The 20,422-nt window shown below is 43.2% G+C and overlaps 1 protein-coding gene across 1 annotated transcript; it reads right to left on the reverse strand.

Moving 5' to 3' along the window:
- Positions 1-1,293: 1,293 nt before the first annotated feature.
- b3gat1b (beta-1,3-glucuronyltransferase 1 (glucuronosyltransferase P) b) lies at positions 1,294-13,873 on the reverse strand (the record flags this gene model as incomplete). Its single annotated transcript, XM_080041727.1, has 5 exons — positions 1,294-1,403; positions 2,406-2,511; positions 2,834-3,130; positions 3,289-3,800; positions 13,762-13,873. The coding sequence occupies 4 exons, from the start codon at positions 13,871-13,873 to the stop codon at positions 2,425-2,427; spliced, it is 1,008 nt and encodes a 335-aa protein (XP_079897853.1). The 3' UTR covers positions 1,294-1,403; positions 2,406-2,424.
- Positions 13,874-20,422: the final 6,549 nt, after the last annotated feature.

A 20,422-nucleotide genomic window follows, 5' to 3' on the forward strand; every position in this document is an offset into this window, starting at 1 on the left:
GTCTTGTAGTCTATTCCGGCCTTGTGCAGGTCTACAATCTTGTCCCTGATGTCCTTAGACAGCTCTTTGGTCTTGCCCATGATGGAGATGTTGGAGTTTGATTTATTGATCATGTGGACAGGTGTCTTTTATACAGGTAACAAGTTGAGACAGGTGTGTTTTATACAGGAAACTAGTTGAGATTAGGAGTACTTTTTTAAAGCACAAGGACTAATCTGTGGGAGCCAGAATTCATTATGGTTGGTAGGGGATCAAATACTTATTTCACTCAATGAAATGCAAAATAATTTATATCTTTTTTTTTATGTGATTTTCTGGATTTTCTTTTTGATATTCTGTCTATCACTGTTAAAATAAACCTAGTTTTAAAATTATAGACCGCTAATTTTTTTTAAGTGGGCAAACTTACAAAATCGGTGAGGGATCAAATACTTATTTCCTCCACTGTATGTGTGTGCGAGTCGCACACACATAACTCACCACAAGTGAATGGGACTAGTTACTCTGAAACAATAAATACAACCACCTCCAGTTCCCTCAGTGAGATCGCAATGAGCATATGAAGAAGCTTGAGAAGGTAGACCTCAGTAGTGTTACAGCATATCAGAAACAAGAGTACATGACTGAGAAAGGACATTACAATCTAATAAATCATTGCTTCTTTTCTTTGTGTTTGTGTGTGTGTGTGTGTGTGTGTGTGTGTGTGTGTGTGTGTGTGTGTGTGTGTGTGTGTGTGTGTGTGTGTGTGTGTGTGTGAGCTCATCATTTGCAGCTAAGCATGTGTGGATGTGTGTTGAGGAGTAAATGGACTCCTAAATAAGTGCTGGGTTCAGGGTGCTATCTAAATAGCTCAGTGTTGTACAGTACAAGTGGGGAGTGCTCAGATCCCCTCACTGTAGTTTGTCAGTCAGTGCTGACTCACTTCAGACAAGGAGCCCTTTTATTCCTCTGTGCAGCCCTGTGCCTGCCAGCCAGCTAGCTTTAGCACAAAAGGGCCCTCTTTAATGCTAATTAGATGTTTGGCCCGTGTTGTCTGCGCTCAGAGGGCTCTTTATTGCTTTCCGTGCCATCGCTTCCTGCAGCATAAATAACGTAACATCCTTTGTCTCAGCTAGCCCTCCAAGGAGTCGTCAGTGGGCAAGCTCCAACCAGTGTCTCACAGCAGCCCGGGCTCCACCAGAGCAGGCCGCCTTGTTTTTGTACAGTTGTGCTTAGATACTTTGTGGCTAATTCACTCACATGGCTTGTGTCGCCTCCTAGTGGTAGACAGGTGTGCCTCCATTTCTGATCTGTGGTGAAGTACAGCTACTGTGCTGTGATAATGTTTTTGACCTAAGCTATTGCTTTCACAAGCTCTGAGGATGATTAGAATCCATGTAGAATCCCATGAAGAAAAGTCTCCCCTGAAACGACAACAACTCAATAAGTGAAGACAAGATGCATGTTACTAGCATTCATTTAATGAAGGACAGGCTCTGTCAGAAAGCTTACAATGACAATGCTAAAATGTTGATGCTAGTCAGGAATAATTCATTGGTTAATCAGCATGTCAGCATGCAACGTTTTCTAATTAGCTCAAAACAGTACAATTGGGGTTGAAGGAACATCTCATTTGTTTTGCATGTAATTGGTCATTTTTATTCATAATTTTGACCCAATGAAGGCACAAGAGAAAAAAGTAAGAGAATCACCAACGTTATGACATGATCGTGTACTGAATTTCATGGAAATCCATCAAACAGGAGCGTGTACTGTCTATGTTCCCATAGCCTGTTAGTCCCACAGCCTGATGGTCCCACATTTCTAAGTAATCTAACTATGTTATACAGAATAGTATGTCTGTGTATGTGATTGGGTGTGTGTCACTCCTATTCTAACCTTTCCATGTCCCCTTGCCCTAACCCTAACCACCCAGCTGTGATGCCTGAACCTAAAAACTGAAAAATAGAGCTGTGGGACCATCAGCTGTGGGAACATAGGGATGACCCCCATCAAACAGTTGTTAAAACAATTTAGTAAAAGACAAAAATGTCAACCCTCTGGTTGCAAACCATAAACAACCGTGAACATTTTCGAACCATGCAGACAGTACACAACGAGATATGTCTCTTGATAGGTGAACACTTTGACTTGTCTGTACACATGGCCATGGTAATCAAGTACTTAAAATATTTAATTCTATGCCAAACCCATGGACAGACAGACCAACATTGACATAAAGCCACACAGTGCTAGTGCTTTTGAGTGTGGCTAAAAGTAAGCTAAAAGGTCAAAAGGTCAGGTTATGCAAAGGTCAGACAAGCATTTCATTTAAAGTGAATATCTCATTGTGCACATACTGTATGACTGAAGGTGCATCCTATGTGGAACTTTAGTCATTTGCAATTCTAAATCTCTGCTGTTACCTGTGTCAGATGAAGTGTGTCATATCTCCACATTAGAGTCTGTAAATCCTTTCTTGCCCTCATTTACTAGCACAGGCTTCTCTGTCCGTGTGTGCCAAACTAATACCTGCAGGTACCAAGAAAGGCATGCAGACAAGCAGAGATACAGTCAAGAGGATGAAATGCTTTAACAGACATTTTGGCACACAATGCTGTTCAGTAGTAACATACTACACACCATACCTCTAACACAATGGCTAGAGGCACCTTTATAATGTGCCATACGCATTAATAATTGGCTCTAACCTGACAGTTTACTGACTATGAGAATAAATTGTTACGACATCATGAAACATATGTTTATACTAGCAGCATTAACAGGGGCAGCTTGTTTCAATTCAAAGAGGTGGCACAACCTTTTAAACAAGCAGAGGGCTTCATTTTCTTACCTTGGTGCAGTTGGCAGCTTTAGGCTCCAAGTCGCTGAGAGTGACCAGCTCCTTTAATAAACTGCTCTCCTGATAACCTCCCTTCACACCACGTAACTTGAAGTAAGCCTGAGGTTTGGACAGGATAAGGCGCAGGTTCACTGCAAACCCAGCCATGTCTATGGCAAAGGGTCGGTGTGGGTCGAACACTGTCTTCCAGCCGTACACCTTTCCCAAGGTGTTTACTCTTGGGGACTCGTACCGTAGGCCCCCCACGAAGGCTACGGGCCACACTGACACCTTTTTTGTGGAACGCATCTGGTAGTTGAAAACAGAGACAGAGAAACAGATCACTCCTGTGGATTTTTTTTTCATCATTTAGTTCCCTTTACATTTGACATAGCAATGAAAGATTCAAGCACAATTAGAGAACACTTCACTTCAATATGATTTTCCTCCCCAATATATCTCTGTACCTCCTCAAACAGCTCCAGAGTGTATGTGTTGTCGTCATCAGCGAAGTAGACTATCCCAGGCTGGCTGCTGTTTGCGCCAAACGTCTCCCGGAGCCAGCGCAGGCCTAGGTTTCTCTGTATGGTTCCCCGAGGTATCCGTGGGTCCCTGGTGTCCCCACGTACCTTATAGTTCCTGGGCGTCTCCACATTGAGGTGTGTGTAGTTGAGCCCAGTCTCCTGGAGCAGAGCGCTCACCAGTGGGCTGCTCCTGTGGGAGTCCTCCACCAGGATCCAGTGCAGGTTGGGCACATGCAGCAGGGTGTTGGTCAGCCGGGTCAGCTCTGCCTTCTGCACCGGCCGGCTGTAGGTGGGAGTGATGGCGTGGATGGTGGGCAGGAGGTCAGACCACGGAGGGGGCCGGCTGTACACATACTCAGTGCGCACCACCTCTACCAAGTCCCGGCCATGAAGTGAGCACGTCTCCTTTAAAGCAAAAGTATTCCTGGAGTTGGAGCGACCATCACGCCTGTCATCTACAGCCAAGAGGGAAATGATTACAATTCAAGATTCAAGACGTTTATTTGTCATATGCACAATAATTACAGCAGCAGTTATTGGCAAGGACATTTTTTTTTATTTTTTATTTTTTTTATATATTTTTATTGAAAATATGGCACAGTGCATACATAGAAATGTCAACTTGACAGCGAGTCAAAACAAATGCCATATTTCTGACTTTTCTTTTTTTTACAAACATTACAGGAAGAAATAATCAAGCTGTAATAATCATCATAATAAAAATAATAATAATAATAATAGTAATAATATTTAAAATACAATAACATGTACAAATAATACAAATAAAACAATTAGCACACCAAAATAAAATACAAAAAATAAAATAAAAGGGGGGGTGGGGTGGGGCCTATCAGTCAGGAGACATAGAAGAAAGCGAGTTGAAAAACGTTAAGAAGGATTGCCACTTGTTGTAGAACTTGTCTGTTACCTCGCAGTGAATATTTAATCTTCTCTAACTTGAGGAAAGACATGACATCACTGAGCCATTGAGAGCTGGAGGGAGCTTAAGTTGACTTCCAGTTAAGGAGAAGCTGCCGTCTCGCCAGTAAAGAGGTGAAGGCTAAAATGTCTAAGTGTTTGGAAGTATTATAATGATTTACGGACTCTGGGAACCTTTCCACACCATAAGAAGCCTGAAATAATTTGATCAATGGTTTAAAAAAAACTTTTAGGCAAAAATAGGGGGAGACAGTGAAACAAAAACAGAAATTTTGGCAGAATGTTCATTTTCACTGTATTAATTCTTCCAATCAAAGACAAGGGTAAACTTCTCCATCTTTGAAGGTCAGATTTGATTTTGGACAGAAGGGGGGAAAAGTTGGAAGAAAAAAGTAACTTTAATGTTCTTGTTACATTGATCCCTAGATACTTGAAGCCAGATGGGCTAAACTTAAAAGGAATATTAGCCTGATTAAGTTGTAGTGCAGAAGCATTAATAGGATAGCATTCAGTCTATTTCTCTCTGTAAATAAGTCAGACAGCTCATTGGTAAACCAGGGGTTCGATCTATTTTTTACCCTGTGCTTTTTGTGGGGTGCATGATGATTCAAAATTGAGGTGAAGGTATTGGTGAAAAATTCCAAGGCTAATTCAACATCAGATATTTCAGTTGTGAGATGAATGTCACTGTGATGGAGTTCATTCAAAAATGCTTGCTCGTTAAAACCTTTAAAATTACGCTTAATAATGATTTTAGGTTGAGATTTTTTTAGATGAATGCTTCTGATACAGGCCACCGGGCAGTGATCACTGATCCCAAGGTCAAAGACACCAGCAGAAACTATTTTGTTGATTTGGTTAGATAATATTAAATCAATTAAAGTTGATTTAACTGGGTTTTTTAGATTGGGTGGGCTTGTAGGCTCTGTTATTATTTGTGTAAGATTTAGGTTGCTACAGATTTCTTTGAAAGGTTCAGAGGCACCAGAAAGCCAGTCAATGTTAAAATCACCCATCACAATGACTTCTCTATTTACATATGGAGAGATTAAATGTGCAAGCTCAGTCAGGGAGCTATTTTGCGCTGAGGGGGGCCTGTACACACCAATTACAACAAAACAATCATTGGATGATAAAGACAATTCCAGTGCAATAAATTCAAAGCAGCTACGAACAGAGACAGCATGTAATAATGTTACAGAGTAATGGGATTTAACGTAGACAGCCACTCCCCCACCCCGTGTGGTCCTGTCTATTCTGAATAAATTATAGTCATTTATTGCCACCATAGAGTCATGTGTGCTGCTCTTCAGCCATGATTCAGTCAGAACCAAGACATCTGGGTCAGCCTGAGACACTAAAATCTTAACATGGTCTAATTTATTTTGCTGAAGCAAACTTCTGATATTTAAATGAAGAAAACCCAAACCCTTTCTTGATTTGAGGATGTTTGGTGAGTTTAGCTTTAATATGCTCATGTCCGGGTTATCAACAGCGTGGTGGTTCAACACAATTGACTTATTACACATAATAGGTACAGATTTCAAATTGCTTGTAATCCCAAGTGGTCTGTGGCGTGACCTGTATGATCTATGATGGGGGATTAATGATGATCTGACAGACAGATATACAGGGATTGGGTGAGTTTTTATAGTAATGGTTGTTCCAGGCCTGGAGGGGGCGCTAGATGCATGGGGACTAGTGGTCATGGAGGCTGTGTCACGTGAGCTAACTACCTCTTGACTGACCAGGTGTGGAGACAGTTAAACATGCTGGACAGAGTTTGCAAGATGAGTGACGCTAGGAACCGATTTTATTGTTAAGAGCATGTTGCTGGCCAGAAGATGTTTCCCTTCTTTGTTTAAATGCAAACCATCGCTGGCAAAGTAAGTCGGTCTGTTCCAGAAAACGTTAAAATTGTCGACAAAGGGAATGCCCAGGGAGAGACAATATTGTTTGAGCCAAACATGAAGTTGGCGTGCGCGGCTGAATGTGATGTCACCAAATCGAGGGGAAGGCATGGGACCAGAGACGATACATTGTTACCCAGCGGTCAGGACGGAGTCGATTAGGATTTTAAAATCAGTTTTAAGACTTTCTGACTTTTCTGACTTAAGGTCATTTGAGCCGACATGTATCACGACCATAGATGCAGCGGGATTACTATGGATAATGTGTGGAAGCACTGAGTTGATGAGGGATACCTGGGCACCGGGATAGCAGAAGGTCTCCGCCCTCGGCAGGAGAACTTGTCGGACCATGGATGAGCCAACGAGGAGGCACTGGAGCTCCGCTGCTCGGCCTTGCTGCGCCGCAAAGCAACCATGTGAAGGCTGGGCTGGATCATTAGCCTGCAGTGTTGAAGCCCGCGGTCCAGGGCGAAGCTGCGCAGGTTGAGCCAGGCGTCTGGTGGATCCCTCCGAACGTCTGACGACGGCATCCTGCAGCATCCTACGTCGGTTCTCTCCCGTGTTGGAACGATGAGACGTCTGGGAAACACCGGCCACAGGTGGAGCGGAGACAGCGGCGGCGTAGGAAGCGGCGGCAGGCATCGAAGTGACAGCGGAGGAAGAGGAGGCGGCGGGCGTCGGAACAGCGGAGGTGGAGGACGAGGTGGCACGTGCCAGGGCAGTGGTGGTATCCCTGTCCACAGGTGAACCGTGGCCAACTGGACGTGACTGGAACCGGGGAGGAGAGATAGAGCCGTTTTCCATTGATGGAAATTCCTGTAGGCTCATAACTTCAAATCTGTTGCCAAGCTCCAGGTGCTGCGGTGCTGGGGGAGTCAGAAGACGACCACAATGTTTACCCTTTAGGGCTGTTGACCAATTTAACTGTTTAACAGGGGTCGAGCTCAGCGGGAATTGTCCATCCCCTTTGTTGACAGTAGCTGCCAGCTTAGGTTTTGCACCAAGTAGACTCCACTGATCGTTGGGTTTGGCTAACACAGGCCCGGGTTTGGCTAACACAGGCCCGGGCATAGTGACAGGAGAAGAAGATCCCACAATGGCGGAACCGGACCACGGAAGAGTACGATCAACGCCTGACATGCAGAGGGAGCCGCAGACAGAGGATCTTAGGGCGACAAGGTGCTTCAATTGAGTGGAAGCAACAGAGGATAGCTCCATGATGATGTCGTTTTTACCCCTGAGTTCAGCTTGCAGACCAGAGATCCTCTTCTTCAGTGGGCCTAAGGTAAGGTTGCATTCACACGGTTGTATCATGGTGGTAGCTGGTAGCTGGTGCTAGTTAGCTGTATGGAGCTGCTGTTGCGTTTGCTCCATGTCTCACTAGCAGAGCGAGAGCGCCGTGCGACCGTGTGACGCAGTGTCTTTGCTCGAATGAAGCAATCAATAGACGATAGATAGGATGTGAATATAGGCCTACACAGTGCATGGGCAACTGAGGGCAGCCCCATTTTCAAATATTTTTAAATAAACTCAATACACACTGTGCATGCCATGGACTTGAACGTGACGTGATCAGTTAACCTCGGATTACCTCCCAGATGAACTGATTCAATTATTAAGATATTAGCTATCTACCAAAACATTGTATTCCTTTTATTGCATGATAATTTACATTCACATACTATGATGTTGATATCAAACACACAAACTAAAAAAAAATAAAATAAAAATTGGGGGGGCCACCCTGGCAGTCGGGACAATAAGCAACCACTCATTTCGCTTATGCCTCAGGCCGGCTCTGCTGACCAGTGACCACTATAAGCGGGTGGAGGCAGACTGTCCTGCCCACCCAATAATACAATTAGAAGCAATGCATGGTAATGGTATATTCTTTAGTATTAATTAATTGTCTGAATTTTATTTGACATTTTCTTGGACAGCGAATGAACAGGTCCGTCCGATAGTGGGTCTGGACTTCACCCAAAAAAAAAAAAAAATTATTATTATTTTTTTTTGATTGGGTGGGCACAGCCCACATTTGGGTGGGCACGGCCCACCCTGGCCCCTGGGTACCGCCGGCCCTGCACCCTACACAAATTTGGTTTTGGAGAGTCGTTCATCCACTGGATAAAAACACCGCACACATCACCTAGAGCCACAATAGTCACAAATGGGATCACCTCTCCAAGTTTCACACTTCAACAAGGAACCAGACAAGGGTGCCCTCTCTCCCCATCATTATTCGCTATCTTTATTGGCTGCAGCAATACGACAAAACAATAAAATTGATGGCATTATGAATGATAACTCAGAACACAAACTTAGTCTTTATGCAAATTATTTATTACTTACTAACCCCCCCCACCCCCCGCCACGTCACTTACAGTTTTTGCCTAATGCTTAAACACTAAAAGTGGCTGCTATGCCCAAAGCATGCTTTGCACTGTGTTTGAAACTCTCCAACACACTTCTTGCAAAACACTACACACTGTTTTTTACATACACATTGTTCAAAAATTAAATCTCCTGCAATCATTGGGACAACACATCTATTTAAAATACAAAACACAACAAAATTTGGAAAAACACACAGACTCACACATGAAAAATAAAAAAATAAAGCTAATTGAATACCAATCAGTGTGAGCCTTAGCATTACAAATAGACCTCAGGTGAGCTCAGCTTCTTTGTGAGACAGTAAGAGTGAGGGGAAGAGGACAAGAGAGAGAGGCAGGAGGACAAAGACAAAGAAGGCAACAGACAGAGACAGGGTCACTATAGTGGACCATGTTAGATCATGGACTAACAATATAGGAGCCTGGGCAGAGAGTCCAGCCCAACTACACAGTAGCTCCATAATTATGACATTTAGACTGGATATCAGGAATATTTTCGCTGTTGCTTCTCAAAGGATGACATTGCATGTGATGTCGATGAGGCGATGTGGCCAGACGAGAACAGGAGGCGGTATCCATAAAAGGATTCATAATCCACCCCAATTCCTTTTTTACTCTAATTGTTTCAGAGTTCATAGAGACACACTGAATTGCTTGTTGAACTGCGATCCTACCTATTCATTGTGTTTTTCTTTTTTTTGCCAAAACCATGAAATTGCAATATAAAAAAAATTTCAGAAGCTTTTCTATATTTTTTCATGTGTCTAAATGAAAATATAGTGGATCAATCTTTCCAAAAAATTCTTCAAGAGGTTGGATACAAGGTGATATTACCCCCATTGCTTGGCAAGGGAGGACATTGCCTGTGACGTGGATGAGGTGATGTGGCCAGATGCCAACAGGAGACAGGCTTTCATAGCCTAAATGTCTTCCAATCATTCCCCTACAACACTATTGGCGCTTTTCCACCGCACATGTGGACTCGACTGCACTATTAACTGAACCAACCGCCAAAAACACGGATGAAAAATGTTTAAGAAATACCCCCCTTTTATCTGTTTGCTAAAAGAAGTAGAAGAATATTGCTACGGGCCATTAAAAGGGATGGTTGTTGTCCCAATGTGTGACTCTGCCACACAGTCAGCTGTACATCCCTATGTACGTAAACACGGGCATGATAAAGTTGACTGTTTAGTGCTTGTTTCAGGATACGTGTTTTCAAATGCAAGCCGTGTCTCAGCCTGAATATTTTATTGAGGTAATCAGTTCAGTCCGAGGCTTGTAATGTAATCGCTCGCTATCATGTCTGTCCCAGCTGGCTACTATATTCTATTTAGCCTAGCTGCTAGCTGCCCTACGTCTCCTCTCGTATGTTAAAAGTAACTTCCCCAACAACCAACACTGGGTGAGCTTAGCGAATATATGGAAAAAATAATCGGATCTGTGATGCAAATCAAATGAAAGAGAGCCAGAGAAGGCTGCACGTGGCGTAAATACACTCAAAAGTCCCGGAGAGTTGGGGAGAATAAACAACAGAATGAAGCCGGTAGTCTCTGGCCAATCAGAAGCGTCGGCAGACGGCCGGCCACTGATTGGCCAGACAATAGTCTCTGGCCAATCAGTGGCCGGCCGTCTGCCGACGTCACCTTTTAGCATCGGCTCAGCTAACCTAGAGCGAGGCGATACCAAAAAAGCAGCTGCTACCAGGTACCAGGTACCATGAAATTGCGGTGGAAACGCCAAAAATGCGAGTTGAGTCGAGCCATATTGGCGCTTTTCCACCGCATGGTATGTTTTGTAGAACATTCTAGTGGTACTATTTCTTGTGTGTCTTTGTTTGTTTTTTTTTACTTTTGAAAACCGTTTTTTTTTTTTTTTTTTAGTTTGGAAAATTATTATTTTTTCAAGGAGTGGTGGGTGATGTGAGCTACTGTAGGCTACTAAGCAGATAACAAAATACATAATTGTGTTTGGTAACAATATTTAGCCTATTCATTGAACTATTTAACTGCTCCACCTTCAGTTTAACTTTCCTTTTCATCTCCATCTCAAACAGCTGATCCGATCAGCTGGTCGGCTCGTGAGCCCAACGGCCCGACAGCAGGACTCAGTTTAATCACAGATGATCACTAGGCAGTTATGATCACGTCTAAGTCAAAAAGCTAAATTATGAAATAAAGGCCTCTCTGCCTCTGTCTATCTGTCTGCCTGACTTTCTCACTGCACAGTCACTCCAACAGCATCAGCAAAAAAAAAATTACGTCGAACCCCTCCCCCCCCCATATCAAACGGTTAAAGTGTACAGGAAACATTTGCAGCCATGTAACCATTTAGAAATGTTTGTAAACATTCACACCCCTATTACAAGCCCATTGCATTGACTACATGTAATATACTATTATGCTCCTTTACTTGGCCTACATTGTGTCTGACCAGTGCCTCTCTCTCTCTCTCACACACACACACACACACACACACACACACCATCTCTCTTTTTTTATTCAAGTCTACACATTGCTGAAAGTCAGCTTGGAGCTGCTCTTTTTACCTACTGATGCCCTGCCACTAACATGGTAAATATGATTTGAGGTTATTTAATGTTTCTCCTTTCATTAACAATTGTGCAAATCTCCTTCCAATGACACAAACATGTTCAACTGTCATTATCACAAAAGAACACGCTCACAGATCAAAGTAATAATAACCACAACAATGTGTTATGCACAGGAGATGAACCAACCACCTGTTAAATGGTGCAAAAAATGTGGACGGTCCCTGAAGGGACACAAGCTGCTGAGGAACCTCCAGGCTGGCCCTGGATGCAGCCTCAGAAATGGGACCAGACTCACAGTGGTCCAAATGATGGACAGGGCAGTGGAGTGCGAAGTCGCAGTCGGCCCTAACAGGGGATTCCGGGTATTCCTTCCAAGGATACCGCATCATGACAGGGCCCAGGAGTCCCCCTTTACAGTGGTCCGCAGACAGTTCCCCCTTCGCCTGGCATTTGCTGTTACCATCAATAAAGGTGACATAAACTCCATTTTGCATTTCCACGTTTTCACTTTGCAATTTCATTTGATTAGTAATTACCTGAACCCATGTCTTCTGCAGGACAAGGACAGGAAAATGATAAAGTTGGAGTGTTCCTGCCCCAAAGTGTGTTCGCGCATGGCCAGCTCTACACTGCCTTCAGCAGAGGCAAGCGTGCCAGAGGTGTGAGGGTGTTCGTTGGAGACCACGAGGACGGCCTGACAGACAACATTGTGTATACAGAACTACTATAAGTCATGATGACACATCTACTGAACCCACATCCCCCCCAAAGCAACCAGCAGTCACTCTTCACACAGCCTTCCCCCCCAGAAACGTCCACCGTGCACTAGTCTATGATAACCCCACCCCCCCACCCCCATTTCTTATTGGTCCACGGCCCCGAGATCCTCTAGGAAATTTTCTGAGCGACAGCCATGTTGCTTTCCCCGCTAAGCGACAAGATGCCCATAGTAGCCTACAGCCTGAATGTTACATACACCAACACAGAATGCTTTTGCTTATACTCCACTAATTTATCTTAACCACAGCAGTCTATGCCTCGTTTTTAATAACACAACGGATAGGAAGCTACTTGTGGGTTTTTTCAAATAGTGAAACTGAAAGAAATGTTTTTATTGGTATTTTTGCCTGACTGGTGTATAGCTATTTAGCTTTGGGACAAGCATTCAGCTTTTGCTCATAAAAACATAATTCTATTACTCACACCAGTCTGGAAATGCCTCGTTTTTAACAGGACAGAGGATTGGAACTTAATAGTGTGGAAGTCAAATTTGAAGATATTTTTTTCACTGATTTGTGTGGTATTTTTAGCCGGTAGCTTCCGAGCTAGCTTCGAGACAAGCAATCAGCTTTTGCTCATAAAAACATAATTCTATTACCCACACCAGTCTGGAAATGCCTCGTTTTTAACAGGACAGAGGATTGGAACTTAATAGTGTGGAAGTCAAATTTGAAGATATTTTTTTCACAGATTTTAGTGGTATTTTTAGTTTATTTTATCGTCTGAGTCTTATTTTTTGCGTTAGCGCCCATGTAGCTTCGTTTGTAGCACCAAGTTTTGCTCATAACACGCTGTTTATATTCCCCACAGCTGTCTGAAAATTACTCGTTTTTAACATGACAGAGGATGGGAAGATATTCCTGTAGAAATCAAACTTTGAAGCTACTGTTTTCACTGGTTTTAATCATGTCAGGTCATGTCAAACTGTTCAAAGTATTGCTTAGCTCCGGCCGGGTAAACACTGTGTTCGCAGTCACGCAGTGTCTCTCTAGTATCGCGAGAGCACGGCAGAGACGGTGGGAGAGCCCCATGGACATATAAAGAAAGCCCGGCAGAGAGGTGGGAGGGGCCAGCCAGATCGCACAAATATAGGTCATCCTGAGACCAGAGGACAATCAGGGTATAGAGGCTTGCTACAATAAATGATCTGAACGGGTTTTTCAGCAAACATCTAAAAAAATAAGTAGTAGGGACTACTTAGACCATATAAAATTGACAGCAAAGTGCATAATATGTGAGCTTTAACTTTCCTCAGTTTACTGCATATTGCACATATTGTAAATAATGTTCATCATATTGCACATTTTAATTTATTTAATTTGTAATGTGTTATACTGCCTTACATTTTGCACTACTTCAAAATGTATTTATTGTATATTTCATCATCTCTTATTTGAACCTTTTGTACTTATTGCCACCTGGTATGCATGACATGTTACTCCAGACACCTGAACCGTATATATTCATGTGCTATAAAATAACTGCACTTTCACTACAGCATACACAGCTAGGTGATATTACCCTGTGAAAATTGTGCAATACAATGTTACCAGTTCACTTATATGTGGTTGGGTCTACTTTATCTTGTGCTTTTATCTCACACTTCATTGTTTGCGTACACTGAGAGGAGTGGCTATAGATTCCATTGTACATGTGCGATGACAATAAATGGAATCTTAATCAAACTCCTGACACACTAGAGGTAGAGTGCGTGCAACGCGCGCTCGAAAGCTCTAGTAATAATAATATGCTGAAACAAATGCATGAAGTTGCTGAAGAAGATCATGTTTACTATCTGTAAACATCAATGCAGACTATGGAGTCATTTGAGCCGTACCCTTTCTAGTAGCAAGCAGAGGAGTGGTGGAGCTCTGGTGCCACACAGTGATGAGCAGTGTCCATGGCAACACCATCAACACGATGGTGACAACGTCTCGTCTCTTCGGCATCTCCAGGGTCAGGGCTATGTCATGGCACCTGAAGAGCACACAACACATGTCAGTACAACAGTCAGTAGAACCACAGAGAGAGGAAAGAGGTGTGGCAGCTCTCTCAATGACCGTCTTTTAGAACTCACTGAAGAGAACAAGCTCACAAATTAGATTTTTTGAAGTGTGATTTTAAATGCTGGAGTTGCATTACATTTATTATTTTGTCAAATTAGTTTAAAAAAAAAATCTGAATTTGGTAAAAGAAATACAAACCCAATTCCGAAAAAAGTTTCAGAAAAGTTGGGACAGGGGCATGTTCACCCTTTCTTTTAACAACACTGAGTAAGCGTTTGGGAACTGAGGACATTCATTGTTGACATTTTGAAAGTAAAATTATTTCCTATTCTTGCTTGAAATACAACTTCAGATGCTCAACATCCCGGGGTCTCCATTGTGATATTTAGTGCTTCATAATGCACCTAATTTTTTTCAATGGTAAACAGGTATGGACCGTAGACAGGCCAGTCTAGTACCCGCACTCTGTTTCTACGAAGCCAAGCTGTATTAAGACAGGCAGAATGTATATGCTGTGTATATATATATATATATATATATATATATGTATATATATATATATATATATATATATATATATATATATATATATATATACATATATATAGAGAGAGAGAGAGAGATTTTCCCTGCCGAGAGAAAACCCCACGTAGGATTGAAATCTGTTTGACAGCTATAGCAATGCAAATATGGATGAAAGTTTCCTCTTGTAAAATCTGTTAAATGGGTCTCTTGGTCATGTGACATGCCTGGTGATTATCATGTTTAAAGATCTCCTATTATACTACTTTTCCAGTCTTAATTTCTTGTTAAAAACTGCTACCTGACACGAATCACATCACAAAAAACCATGTAGATTTTCGGGACACTCTTCCTCTCACCCTAGCGAGCACAGCCGTCTGCTCCACACACTGCTTTGAGCTTCTCCGCCCCTCCCCCACTCCCCCCCTCCTGCAAACCCCACTCCGTTGTGATTGGTTACCTTCCTTGCGGAACATTTCCAGCAGCGCACGGGGAGATTTCTGAGAGAGGAAGGTGGGGGCATGGCCGGAGCTTGCCTGAGCAGCATTAGCATACATGGAAACATCCGGGAACGTGACGACACGATACCCGGAAATTTGAACAAGTGAATTCTCGACCGGCTGCCCTAGTGTTTAGTGCCCTGCATTGCCACCCCAGACGGTAAGCAGGGAATACGTCTAAATGCATGTACGTAATTATTTGATACGCTAGTATGGTTAAACATGACTATAAATCATTATAACAACGTTTATAGGTCATAAAAGTCGAAAAGTATCATAGGTCCTCTTTAAGGTTTCATTGAGGGGATACTCTTATGTTTGAATACTTTTTATTCCATGATTAGGCCCCTTTAGATATGCAGAATGTGTGGGGCAAATGTTTAATATTCAATGTGGGAGCATAAACAAATGTTTGATCTACATTATTCATGTGATTCCGTATGATTCATGGCCAAAGGTCATTGGTGTTTCAGTGTGTTTCTGTCAGTCTACAGGCAGTATAGGTTCAACCTGCGTCAGCTGATATTTGTGCCGATAAAGTTTGGAAAAAGAAACATTGACACATAGCAGACACTTCTCTCAATATGTGTCATCTATTTCCTGCTGTATTCAATGTTCCCCACTAATATCTGTGATGGTATTCCATGATCCATCCACCCTGTGTGCTTTTGTTCCCCCTCTTCATATGACCCACCCTCTGTTGCTTAATCACCAGCCACAAGACACAATTAATCCTTGATTAAAGAGGTTCAGCCACAGGCTGAGACCAAAGGTTGCAATAGCTTATTAACACATCATAGTAGCTTTAAAGGTGAAGTAAGCGGAATGGTCAGTTTAGCTAACTTCCTGTCACTGACTGCAGTTAGCAGTCCCCTCCCCCGTCCCAACGTCACCACATTAATGCACTGCGGTCTTCAAGCAGCGAGTTATCTAGCATCATCTTCTCAGATCCGTAAATGCGATAAAACATGGCAAAACAGACTGTCACGACAAAAAGCAACCACAGCAAATGATGTACTCACGTCTACATGTAGATAGATTCAGTTAAAACAAATGTTTTATTTTGATGAAAACCTAGTTTTTATTTTCTCCTCATCTGCATCAGATTACACATAGTGATACGTGTTTTAGCGAAAAGCTGCAACCCTAGAATTACAGAGCACAGTACACAAGTGAGATATAAGCAAAATGCTATCAAATTAGGCAACATCACCCACAGTTGATATGGGCAACCAGATAATTAAATAAATGAAACTACTTAATCGACTAATCAACATATATTATGAATCAAAATAGTTGATTATTGGATTAAATTTAAAAGTTGATAAACAGTATACAGGCCCTTCTCATATAATTAGCATATTGTGATAAAGTTGATTATTTTCCATAATGTAATGATAATAATTGAACTTTCATATATTTTAGATTCATTGCACACCAACTGAAATATTTCAGGTCTTTTGTTGTTTTAATACTGATGATTTTGGCATACAGCTCATGAAAACCCCAAATTCCTATCTCAAAAAATTAGCATATCATGAAAAGGTACTCTAAACGAGCTCTTAACCTAATCATCTGAATCAACTAATTAACTCTAAACACCTGCAAAAGATTCCTGAGGCTTTTAAAAACTCCCAGCCTGGTTCATTACTCAAAACCGCAATCATGGGTAAAACTGCCGACCTGACTGCTGTCCAGAAGGCCATCATTGACACCCTCAAGCAAGAGGGTAAGACACAGAAAGAAATTTCTGAGCGAATAGGCTGTTCCCAGAGTGCTGTATCAAGGCACCTCAGTGGGAAGTCTGTGGAAAGGAAAAAGTGTGGCAGAAAACGCTGCACAACCAGAAGAGGTGACCGGACCCTGAGGAGGATTGTGGAGAAGGGCCGATTCCAGACCTTGGGGGACCTGCGGAAGCAGTGGACTGAGTCTGGAGTAGAAATATCCAGAGCCACCGTGCACAGGCGTGTGCAGGAAATGGGCTACAGGTGCCGCATTCCCCAGGTCAAGCCACTTTTGAACCAGAAACAGCGGCAGAAGCGCCTGACCTGGGCTACAGAGAAACAGCACTGGACTGTTGCTCAGTGGTCCAAAGTACTTTGTTCGGATGAAAGCAAATTTTGCATGTCATTCGGAAATCAAGGTGCCAGAGTCTGGAGGAAGACTGGGGAGAAGGAAATGCCAAAATGCCTGAAGTCCAGTGTCAAGTACCCACAGTCAGTGATGGTCTGGGGTGCCATGTCAGCTGCTGGTGTTGGTCCACTGTGTTTTATCAAAGGCAGGGTCAATGCAGCGAGCTATCAGGAGATTTTGGAGCACTTCATGCTTCCATCTGCTGAAAAGCTTTATGGAGATGAAAATTTCATTTTTCAACAAGACCTGGCACCTGCTCACAGTGCCAAAACCACTGGTAAATGGTTTACTGACCATGGTATTACTGTGCTCAATTGGCCTGCCAACTCTCCTGACCTGAACCCCATAGAGAATCTGTGGGATATTGTGAAGAGGAAGTTGAGAGACACCAGACCCAACACTGTGGATGAGCTTAAGGCCGCTATCGAAGCATCCTGGGCCTCCATAACACCTCAGCAGTGCCACAGGCTGATTGCCTCCATGCCACGCCGCATTGAAGCAGTCATTTCTGCGAAAGGATTCCCGACCAAGTATTGAGTGCATAACTGAACATAATTATTTGAAGGTTGACTTTTTTGTATTAAAAACACTTTTCTTTTATTGGTCGGATGAAATATGCTAATTTTTTGAGATAGGGATTTTTGGTTTTTCTTTAATTTTTTGCCAAAATCATCAATATTAAAACAATAAAAGGCTTGAACTACTTCATTGTGTGTAATGAATCTAAAATATATGAAAGTCTAATGTTTATCAATACATTACAGAAAATATTGAACTTTATCACAATATGCTAATTATATGAGAAGGACCTGTATGTGTGTGCTGAAATGGGAATGGCCAATATAAAGAGACAGTGTTGGAAAAAGGAATGTAACAAAATGTGGACATAATTCAAAGTTATGTCTTCCAAACTACATCAGTGAAGAAGTATTATCAACTAGCTAATTAGCTTAGTAGTTTTAATCCTGCTAACTAACTATACTTTATGGATATAATGGGAAGTAATGACGTCAGGGGCGTAGCACCAAATTCTGGGCCCCTATACAAAAAGTGCTGATGGGCCCCCTGAAAGGCGGTCTTACAATACACATGGCTCTCTGAGCCAGACAACTCCACAATATTTCAATTGATGAATGACCAAATCGTTACTTGTACATGAACACAACCCCTGGTCTAATGATGTTTAATAACCATACTCACACATACAGTGTTTCTCACAGGAATTTGGGAGACTGTGTTGGGGACCCTGGACCTTCTAGGGGGGTCCGGGGTAATGCTCCCCCGTAAGAATTTTTTAAACTTTTATTTAGTACTATTTTATGGAATAATTTGGAGACAGAATTACCAAAAAGCAGAGAGAAAAAATTTCCAGGTTTAAAAAATCCAGTCTGCTTTTTGAATGTTTTAATAATCCCAAAGCTACTTCCCTCTTTGAAGTATTTGTTTTCTTTTTTCTTAGTGGCTCAATAATAATAATAATAATAATAATAATAATAATAATAATACATTTTATTTATATAGCGCTTTTCAAAACACAACAATAAACAAAGAAAAATAACATGTAGAGTTGATGGGGCTTGGGTTGGTGGGTGAACTAGGGGTAGGCGGAGGAGAAGAGATGGGTCTTGAGTTTGGACTAGAAGATGGTGAGGGACTCAGAGTCACGGATATGTTGGGGGAGGCTGTTCCAGAGCCTGGGAGCTGCCCTGGAGAAAGCTCTGTCGCCAAGGCTGTTGAGTTTTGATGTGTGGGTGGAGAGGAGACTGGCTGAGGAGGATCTGAGGGCCCTGGTGGGTTGATAGGGGAGAGGAGGTCAGTGAGATATGGGGGGGCCAGATGGTGGAGGGCTTTGTAGGTGAGGACCAGAAGTTTGTAATCGATCCGGTATGAAATGGGGAGCCAGTGGAGCTTTTTGAGGACTGGGGTGATGTGGTTCCACGAGTTGGTGTGAGTGAGGAGACGGGCAGCTGCATTCTGGACCAGTTGGAGTCTGTTAATGGAGGTGGTGCTGATGCCGGAGAGGAGTGAATTGCAATAGTCAAGGCTGGAGGAGATGAAGGCATGGATGAGTCTTTCAGCAGCATGGGGTGTGAGGGAGGATCTAATCTTTGCAATATTACGGAGGTGATAGAAGGAGGTTTTGACAGTGTGGCGGATGTGGGGTTCAAGGGAGAGGGTGGGACAAAAAATTACGCCAAGATTGCGGGCCTGGGGGGCGGGGGAGACCGTGGTGCCGTCGATAGTGAGTGTGGGGGAAGGGAGGGGGGTTGTGAGTTTGCTGAGGGTGGATTTGGAGCCGATGAGGAGGAGTTCAGTTTTGTTGCTGTTAAGTTTGAGGAAGTTATTTTTCATCCAGAGTGTTAGTGAAGACAGGCAGGATTCAATGTGGGAGATGGGGGGGTTGTGGGGGGATTTGGTGCTGAGGTAAATCTGGGTGTCGTCAGCATAACAATGAAAGTCCATGGAGAAATGGCGAAGTAACTGACAAAGGGGGAGGAGCTAAATGATGAAGAGGAGGGGGCCGAGTACAGAACCTTGGGGAACGCCTTGTGTGACAGTGACTGTGGCAGATGTGTGGTTGTGGAGGGAGATGAAGTGAGATCTGTCGGAGAGGTATGAGTGAAGCCAGCTGAGTGCAGTACCTTCGATACCGAGGTTGCTGAGTCTGGTGAGCAGGATGATGTGGTTTACAGTATCGAAGGCTGCACTCAGGTCAAGGAGGATGAGGAAGTTGAGGGAACCAGCGTCGGCAGACTGAGGAGAGCGGTTTCTGTGCTGTGGAGGGGGCGGAAGCCAGATTGGAGGGATTCAAAGAGGTTATTGGCGTGGAGATGGGATTGGAGTTGTTTGGTGACTATGCGTTCAAGGGTTTTGGAGAGGAAGGGGAGGTTGGATATTAGGCGGTAGTTACAGAGGGAGTCGGGGTCGAGACTGGGTTTCTTGAGGGTGGGGGTGACAGCAGAAGATTTGAAAGCAGAGGGGACAATTCCATGGGACAGTGAGGAGTTAAAGAGCTTAGTGAGGTAGGGGCAGAGAACGGGGAGGCAGGACTAGAGCAGGGGAGTGAGGAGGGGGTCAAGGGAGCAGGTAGTAGGTTTGGAGGAGCTTATAATCTTGGAGAGTGCAGGAGAGGTAACCAGGTTGAAGTGGGAGAGACGGCAATGGGGAGGAGGGGTTGGGAGGTCCAGCGAGATGGGTAGGGGAGGAGCCATTGAATGTGCAGGGGGTTCATGTACAGGGAAAAGTGAATGGTTGATGGTGTTGATTTTGTCAGCGAAAAACTGGAGGAATGAGTTGCATAGATCTGGGGTGGAGGTGGAGAGGGTGCTGGTCCGGG

Source organism: Ammodytes marinus, assembly GCF_949987685.1.
Source record: "Ammodytes marinus genome assembly, chromosome: 14".
Classification (NCBI taxonomy): Eukaryota; Metazoa; Chordata; class Actinopteri; order Uranoscopiformes; family Ammodytidae; genus Ammodytes; species Ammodytes marinus.